The sequence below is a fragment of the Lathyrus oleraceus genome, chromosome 1 (assembly GCF_024323335.1).
Source record: "Lathyrus oleraceus cultivar Zhongwan6 chromosome 1, CAAS_Psat_ZW6_1.0, whole genome shotgun sequence".
Lineage (NCBI taxonomy): Eukaryota > Viridiplantae > Streptophyta > Magnoliopsida > Fabales > Fabaceae > Lathyrus > Lathyrus oleraceus.
Window position 1 is genome coordinate 332017341 of NC_066579.1, and position 9515 is coordinate 332026855.

The window sequence follows — 9515 nt, forward strand, 5'->3', positions numbered from 1 at the left end:
CTTATGAAGCTGTAAGATAAATCACTCCTCCATGTACACATACATGAATGAAGGTACAATTAAAAAAAAAGTAAATTAATCCATGTACTAAAGAAAGATTATTTTCACATGCAGCATGCTACATAGTGAAAATCAATGGCATTACCAGAGAGAATTAGCCTGAGGTGCTAACCGACTTTATACCTGGGAAAGTTGATTGAAATATTCTCCACAAGTAAAATCTCTATCAACCAGAAACACTTTCGATTAAGTCGAAAGAAGAAGAAAAATTGTACAAGAAAAAAGAATGGAAAATTTTACTCTTTCCTTGCGGTAATTTTTTTACTAAAACTTCTATAACGTTATCAGCTCATTAAAACAAGAAAAGAGAGAACTTTGGGAAAATCCAACTTCTTATGGTCGGCCCTCTTCAAAGTACTACAAAATAATAACTATATTACAATATACATACACATTTGAGGTTGACCAAGAAATCTTCAGGAAATGGAATGCTGGTGAACATGTCACAGATCATCATCCAATACTCTTTCAAATGAAGGGGGCAAACTCCTGGTAAGCACTAGTGTATTTTCTCCGAAAGTGTGTAGACTGATGACAATTAAGTATTGAAGAAACATTGGCAAAGTTCACTTCCAACCTTCACACCTTGACATACTTGTCAACATAACCCTACAGAAAATAAAGGACATGATAAACAGCTTCAGATAGGGATGTAGAAACATAAAACCAACAAAAACAGTTACCTAAATACTTCGAATGAGGTAAAAACACAAAGTAAGAGATGAGAAGATCAATTACCATCACAAGTTTAGTCAACTTTCGCTGTGATGAGTCAATATATTGACTTATCTTCTCTTGAGATTTGGGTATACGGTGGCCTTTCATGGCTCCCGACACCTTGTCTACGGTCTTTTTCACAATGGTTTTGAAAGCCACCTTACTCATATTACCCTGTCGCCATGATGGTTTCAATACCTCTTTTACAAAGTTTGCAATGGAAACTTTGAATAATTTCATTGATCTAGAATCCTTGCTCTTCTTTCGTTTCCCTGGAGATTTGGTCTGATTAATCTCATCCTCCTCCGGAGACATGTTTGCGACATCCACATCATTACTTAGGCTCTCATTGTCAACAACACCCACTTCAGCATCTGCTGTCTCCCCATATTCATCATTATTTAGAGAACTGGTAGAGGCAACAGCCCCAACCTTCTCGTGCTTCTTCTCTTTGGCATCCAAAGACATATGCGAACTTTTAGGCCTTAGACTGAAATTGGATTCGCCTGTAACTTCCTGCTTCTGCTCAAAATCAAATTTCTTCAAAGATGATGATGGCTCAATGCTGTCAAAAAGTGGATCATATTGTTCACCAGACCCTGGCAAGATCCGATCAACAGCTCCTGCTGGTTTTGGCGATGCTGTATGTCTTGATCCAGCACTATCCCCTTCCCTATATCTAGAAGGACCATAATTTTTACCATAAACTATATCATTTTCTTGTCGTAAAAAGCTTGAACTGAATTTTGAACTTAGCGGCTGCTCAAAGGTTGATGCATAAGGATTATAGTGAGCAGAAACTCTTGATGCTCCAAAAGCCGGAAGAGAAGTTGAATGGTTGCTATCAGGAATATCTGGTGGATATCTGGATACAGTGGCAGTTCCTCCAGGTCCGGTCAAATTAACATCAGATGAAGTATATTGAAAATTATGAACTGATTGTTGTTGTTGTGCTAATGGATGAATCTGGGAGGAAGTACTGAAATGTCCTTCAGGAGGCAACCTGCTGCCCAAAGAAGGTTGTGGTCTGTTCACATCTGACTCCCAGGAAAATTGTTTTGGTTGATGATGCAGGCCGCCAAAAGATGTGGAGCTTGAAAGTGATTGGTATGCCGGGTGCCCCTGATGGAGATGCTTGGGAGAGAGGGGTTCTGTACGTACGAAAGTTTGTAAATGGTCCTGCATTGGAGGGTAAGCTTGATCCTCAAACTTTGAATTTTGAGAATTAGATGGTAACCCAGGAATCAAGGAAGTTTGGGAAACATAATCAGTTCTTGAATGCAGTTGATTCTGATTAAATTCGGAAGAAATAAAAGATTTTACAACTCCCAAGTTTGAACTGGAATTATACACAGCCTGTGGCGGCGGTGGTGGCGGCAAGGATGTCCAAGAGCTATGAGGCGGTACACTAAAATGAGAATTTGGTGTCTGTAACGGAGGTGGGTAAGGAGATTGGAAAGGAAATAATGCATTTTGCTGCACCACACCATATTGCCTTGGAATTTGTGGTGCATGCACGGCATTTTCACTCTGGAAATGTGAACCAGCAAAAGCAGGCAATGGGTAAGTATGAAGAGGGATTTGCACCGATGAAACACTTTGTGGAGGTAACTCTTTAGAACTCTGAGGGTGCAATGAAGGTTGCTCTGATGCTACACATGGACCAACAGAACTAGTGGCCGAGTGTAGTTGTGTAGATGGTAACGTAAATGGTAAAGGTTCACTACCAGAAACCTCATTGGCAGATCTTTTATCAGATGACAAACCAGTCGCACCACCCACATTTAGAAGCTGAGATGGGTAACCAGAATGTTCTGGAACTCCAACAGATACATTGGAAGGTAAATGCTGAACAAATGAACCATCATCCGAAAGAAGAACGTCTTTAGATGTACCACCAGAATGTTCTGGAACTTCAACAGAAACATTGGATTGTAGTTGCTGAACAAATGAACCATCTTCTGATGGAAAAACATCTTTAGATGTACCACCTGATGGTTTAGAAGCATCAGCGTGGCTTAAAGCTTCAGGCTGAAAGACATCAACCAAGTGCTGCTGATGAGAACTTAATGCATTCTGAAACCTATCACTTTCATGTATTGAAGTCTTGGGCTTTTCTCCAACTACTAAGGTTTCATGCACCTTAGGAGAAACCTCTCTGACACCTTCAGAACTTGGAATGCTATTAACCGATAGACCATCGATACCAAAGGTAGTAGACACAACAGTGCGGCCCTCAGAATCTTCCTTTCTTTTCACTACTTCCTGGCCAGTTATATTCCGGTGAAGATCTGTGTCCTGATTTCTGACTCCATCATGCTCATAATCTGACACTTTAGAAGAAATACTCTTAACTTCTTCATTAACCCTAGAACTTTTTTCACGAGAATCAAATTCCAGATCATGTTTATTCCTGGAGCGCCTTGAAGTAGCACTCCTGTCAGATTCATGATGCGCAAACCTACATAATGCTCCACGATAGCACTTTCTACGTAAGAAATCAAAGCATTGATCCTTGTCCCTTCTCACATTTTCCCCATGAATGTCACCTGAACGTCTTAAGATTGGAGACCTACTCCTGCTTCTACGCCGCCTAGGAGACCAGCTGCAACAAACAAAAGTTGAAGTTTTTTAATAATATTCTTAAAAATAGTATCCTCAAAATATATATAGAATTGAATTCACAAAATAGGAAAAATATATAACTGCATTTAAACAATCATGACCGAAAATAGTTATGAAAGTATGAATATGGGAGAAATTTTGGTCAACAGGTAATATAGATTGCATTCGTTGAAATCAAAAGCGGTGATGTAAATTATATTTGTTGCATTTAATGAGTAATGAGCTTCAACATATACTAAAAAATAAGTATCTGAGATAAGAATTGTCGTGAACAATGAGGTGTTGATGGCGTGTCCAGAGCATGTCAACAGAATATAAAGACTATCGGGATTTATTTTTTTAAATGGTCTCCAATACTGCACTAATACATATCGACTGTGCATTGGAGAGTATCGCGGTATCACAGAATTGAGTATGATATGGGAGGAAAAATAAAGTATTGGTGCATCATAGATCCGCAAGTAACAGAGGAAGGTTTTAGCCTAGGCTCAAACAACAAAATAACCTAGGAAAAGACAGCTTGTGCTTCCTAGACCAGCTGTTTGTTTGTAGACAATGCTCATGTTAATAGAAGGTAATCAGGGCATCCTACAATCCACAGTGGCAGTACATACCTGCGAGAGAGGCTTCTTTTATCCTTTCTCCTCCGAGGACTTCTTCTTCTTCTCCTACTCCTTCTGTCTATGGGAGATCGAGACCGGCTGTGACTCCGGCTTCTATCTCTTTTGTTAATCCTCTTAGTCCGACGACTGCGAGATTCATCAGAGCCACTATCTGAAGCACCTTCTTTGATATGCCTCCCGAATTCATCTACTTTTAGAACAGTTGGTTCAAACTTAGAGGTTTCCTTCTCACAATTTTGTTCAGCAGGACCACTCTTACTACTATCAATGTCAAGACCATTATCACCTAACCTGTCTTCTCCTTGTAAAGCTTCAATTGAAGAAGAAAAATTAACAGACACCTGGTTTTCAAGATTAGGCGCAACACATCCATCACTAATACGTGAGACGGATCTTTTACCAGTTACATCGGGCACCTGTACCAAACATGGAGATATTTCTGAATTATTCTGTGATGATTTGGAGAGCAGCCCAGTCGCCTTTTGAGTATAAGAGGGACTTTTCAATCCAATACCAGTCTCCAAATTACTCTTGCTATCTTTAAAGGCATCCGGAACACAGGAATCAGCTCCTGTAGAGACTGTAAAAACATTATTAGCATCTTCTGTACAGCCGTCATCTTCATTATCTGAAGTTTCATCAGAAGCATAGTTTTGAAGAAGTCTAATTGGGCTGTCGATCCTCATAAGTTGCTCAGAATCTCTATTGGGATCAGTGGCTTCGCCATGATCAGAAGCACCATTTCTTATAAAACCCTTGTCTAGAGGAGCTTCCAATCTTCCCGACCCAGTGATTGGGAGGGATTCAGCCAATTCAATTGAGTCATTCAGCGGACTAAGAACCTTGGTAGCTGATCTTGCAGACTTCATGGGCTCAACATCAGATGAAGGTCCCAGTCCTGCATTTTATTGTAAGAGTCTTATCAGCACAGGAATATAAAGTAATCTGAATAAAGAAATATATAACATTGGGGGATCAAGAGATGGAAGAACTCATCCAAAGTATTATAAAATTTGTATGAAAAAGGGATACCTTAGTGAAAGACATAATATTCTAACATTGGGGGATCAAGAGATGGAAGAACTCATCCAAAATATTATAAAATTTGTATGAAAAAGGGATACCTTAGTGAAGGACAAACCCAATTATTTCTAATTTTTCAGTTTGTTCTTTCTATTTTCCCCATTTCCATTGCGAGTTCCTAAAGCCTAACAAGTAAGAGCTATTGAATTCTGAGAGGGCTACCTCGGTAACAAGATAAAAACCGAGTACTTTCACATAAGCAATTGGCACAGCTCCTGATTAATTTGAATAAGTTTTTTGTTATAGTTTTTATCAATTCGATGCTGTGTTTAAACATTAAAGTGAAACGTTAAAGAAGTATATCATGAATTCATTACTGAAAAATTATTGCTGGATTCAGGGTTGTCGAATGGTGGTCATGGTGCCACCTTGGCAGAATGGCAAGATTGAATTTTTGACAACCGCCATAGGCAATTTCTGAAAGGATGCCCATCACGGCAGCACCATAGGCAGCAATGGTGTGTTTATACAGTGGGCTTTTGGCATTCCACCATAATGAATATTAGCTGGATTCTAGTGCTAGAACTTACAGTGTAACGAAAAATCTTCTATGTCCCTAATTTTGACAAATATCAATCACCATGATGAATAGCTGATTGACTAGATAAATAAATGTCTGATTCTCATATGGAAAAGCACCTAAGTAATACAAAAATCAATCGAAAACAATGAATAATGGTTTCTCTTAAATGAAACCTTCATTTTGTTTGCTGACTCCTGTAGATCCAAAGCATGATACACCACTGGATAAGATGCCCTTGGCAGGTTCGTCTTGTGTTGAACTCTGCATCCTCTGTATTTTCTCATTAATGCTAAACACCTCATCAACCCGATCATGCGGCTGAGTTATCCCTTCAGTTGCATAAGTTGATCCTTGGTCTTTGTCAGAAAGTGTGATATCATCTTGACCAGTCCATGAGAAACAAAATAAAGCAGATCAGGCTCATGTTAATAGAACAAAGTTTTATTTGTTAAAAGTAAGTATTTGTCAAAATAAAAAAATACCCTAAAGAGGATCATCCAAGTTTGGTCACTCCTCTCTTTCCCGTAGCCAACTTTCAGCCAGCTATTATGATATTATTCAAAATTTAAAATGCATACCGACAGCTAAAGTAAACCAGTTACACCCACCCCCCCTACCGCACCAAATGCACTTTAACATATATTATATATATATATAGGTATTCACTATTCATAGCTAAGGTTGTTGTTACAGAAATTATATCAAAGCGAACAGTCTAGTCTGTCTTTACATTTTTAAGTGTGAGCAGCAACCCTCAATGGAATACTAAGTATTAACCAAACATAACTAGAATTTCTTATCCGGTTTCCTGTATATTATATTATACTGCAAAATAAAACTCTAATCCATTGGCCTCTCTAACAATGAAAATAAACTTTGCGTTTTATTAGCATCCAAATCCAATTGACAAAAATGTAATATTAAGAATATCTAACAGCGGATTCATACATTTGGTCACATATTCAGCACTCTCCAATTCTATACCAGAATCAATGATATCATAATTTTTTAATACAACATTAAAAAAGAAGTGTTAGGTAACAAGGCAAACTAACCTTCCATCTCCATGTCAGAATCAGCGCTTACAGTATTTTCTTCTGCTGGATGGGGCAGAGGTGGGGGAAGATCCAATACTACACTTTTAGTTGGCAATAGCTCATCTCTGAGGGAAACCAGAGCAACATCACCACAATTTCCAGCATCTTGATTGGCTTCGTTATCAGAATTATGTACAGGCACAGTATCAGATGGACCAGAAGCTACAAATCCTTCTACTGAATTCAAAGCCTTTGGTTCAAAGCTAGGAACCTCCGTAGAGCACGGGTCATTGGTGCAAGCAGCTTGGGAGGATGTAGAAGCCATAAGAGGGGCAGGAGGTGGCGGAGATGGCAGAGCTGGTGGTGGAGAGCGTGGTAATGGTGGTAATGACGGTGGAGGGGCAACGGAAGGCATGTGGTGGTAATTCCCAACAGTTGAATGGCCATAAACTCCACCAGGAGACGGAGCATGAAAAGGGGGTGGAGGTGGTGGAGGAAGATGATGATTATGCAAAATTTGTCCTTGGGAAGAAGAGGGAGGAGGTGGCAACACTCGACTTGGCGGCCTAGGAGCCCAAGATGTCTCCTGATGAGAGTGGCCAATAGGGGGAGGAACTGGAGGCGAAATGGTATGACTATGGACACCTAAATTAGGAGAATGTTGGGAATTTTGTCCAATAGTAGAAAATGTTTGTTGAGCCATGCCATTTCCATGGTGCATTTGAGAAGGAATGGAATACGAAGGTCCTGTATTTGGCACGGTGGGGGGTCCGTGTAAATAAACATGAGGAACTGCCGGTGGGGGTGGTGGGACAAAATGCTGAAAATGAGACGGCGGTGGAGGAGGCGGCAGTGCCTGCTGATAACCCAATGGCGGTGGTGGTGGCGGTGGCAGCAGGACAGGAGGAGGTGGGGGGATTGAACCCTGCCCCGAACTCCGACCGTGATTCCCTTGATTATACATATACAAAGCACAAACCAGATATTCAACTAACAGTCCCAATTAAGCAACACAAAAATGATAAAACCCAACTTTCACACTCAGCAAAGAATCCCCTGAACAAAAACAAACATAAACAACAAGATACATGAGCTAGCTCAACCTAATCAGCATTCATAGATAATTTCATTCCTCAAAAGAAACAATTTAAAATAAAACAAATCGAACTTACCGTAACAGATTTCTTAACTGTTTTCAACGAACACGCGGAAACCTTGATATATTCCTTCAATAAAAATAAATTAATTTAAGTTCTTTTTCGCAATTGTCGACATTGCGCAACGCGGAACAGCACCAGCACCAATGAAACGCTGCGGTTCATCTCTTTTTCCACCAAAGTTTCCAACTTCGATTTTGAAATGGAACCAACGCAAACCAATCAGAAGGTGCAACGACGGGGAATCGCGAAGAGAGAAGGGGAATCGCGAAGAGAGAAGAGTAGGGTTTTATTGAGAGGGTTTTCAGAGTGAGAGTAGGGTGGAGATGTGGGTGGTGGATAAACCCTAACTATGAGGTTGGGTGGAGGAAATTGTTGTTGGGCGCGGTGAGTGAGAAGTGAGAAGAGGATGGGAGTTTTGGGATGGGAGTGGAAGCAGAGTAATGTGGGAAAATTGAATAGGCAATACCACATCTTCCATTACTTACAAACAGTTATTATGTTTAATTTGGGGTAAAAAAAATTTACGGTTCAATTTTAATTCGGATTTTATTTATAATTGTAAAAACAATTACAATATTCATCATGATCTACGCATATAGCTCGACTATAGTGTTAAAAAGGTAGTAATAATCGTTGCATTGTCGCTTGAATTTACTGAGAAATAAGTAAGAGTTCTCATATTTCATAAATGACTGCGGGCGGATAAAGAAATTAACTCGTGAGAATATGATTTATTTTTGGATCCTGCAATATAGATAAGTTTATAGAAAAATATAGATAAGTTTATTGAAAAATCTATTGAAATAATGGATAATATAGTAATGAGGAAGATCAATTTTATGTGCCTATGAGAAACATACTGGACAAGTGAAAAGGCGAAAGAATTAGACAACTCAGAATTTACACACACGCGCACACACAGATATATATACCTCATGCATAATGGACCTAAAAAGGTGTGCGAGAGGCGACCCATATATTTGTGTTATTTATTATCTTCTATTTTGTCTTTCTATTTTCCTGTTATTTAAGTTATGTTTCTCATGGGACAGATGTCGAACACGATGCTCAAGCAATATGTGTGACAAGATACACCATAAACAATACACTAACTAGAAATAGATAATGGAGCAGAAAAGCAATAAAGAACACACTCAAATTATTTGCCCAGTTTGGTAAAACTACACCTACGTCTGAGGGACTGAGTCCACAATCCACGAAAGGAAATTCATTATTAGTAGTTTAGTACATTTAGACTTACAAGCAACAACAAACTCTATGTTGTTCAATGTCTCTTCCTAACCCAACCCAATGACTTTCTATTTAGAGTTCCCCCTAAATATGAGAACCTATTATCTTACCTCAATTTTGTCCCTAAATCAATAAATCGATACGTTCACAATAAATTTGTGTCATCTACATATTATGACATGCATTTCTTTCAGCATAATGCTTAAAAAATCGAACAGAATGAAATTTTGGTTTTACAGACAAATCGGTGAATCAATTTTCAATTGTGTGTAAAATTGTGGCAATTTCTCTAATGTACCTCTGATAGGAACTAAAGGGGGAATCAACTACAATCTAAGTCTGACTTTGCATCAAATGGGTTACCCGATGCTTGGAAAACCTAATACTAAGCTATTGGAAGAATTTGTCCTAACTAAAGGGGTTTATAATCCAGAAT

The 9515-nt window shown here is 39.0% G+C and overlaps 1 protein-coding gene across 1 annotated transcript; it reads right to left on the bottom strand.

The window, feature by feature from the left end:
* Positions 1-222: 222 nt before the first annotated feature.
* Positions 223-8285, bottom strand: LOC127134246 (uncharacterized). Its single transcript, XM_051061789.1, has 6 exons — positions 7841-8285; positions 6687-7724; positions 5805-6011; positions 4017-4923; positions 799-3382; positions 223-669 (listed from the first exon to the last, which is right to left on the bottom strand). Exons 2-6 carry the CDS (start codon positions 7630-7632, stop codon positions 640-642), a joined length of 4674 nt encoding a protein of 1557 aa, XP_050917746.1. The 5' UTR covers positions 7633-7724; positions 7841-8285; the 3' UTR covers positions 223-639.
* Positions 8286-9515: the final 1230 nt, after the last annotated feature.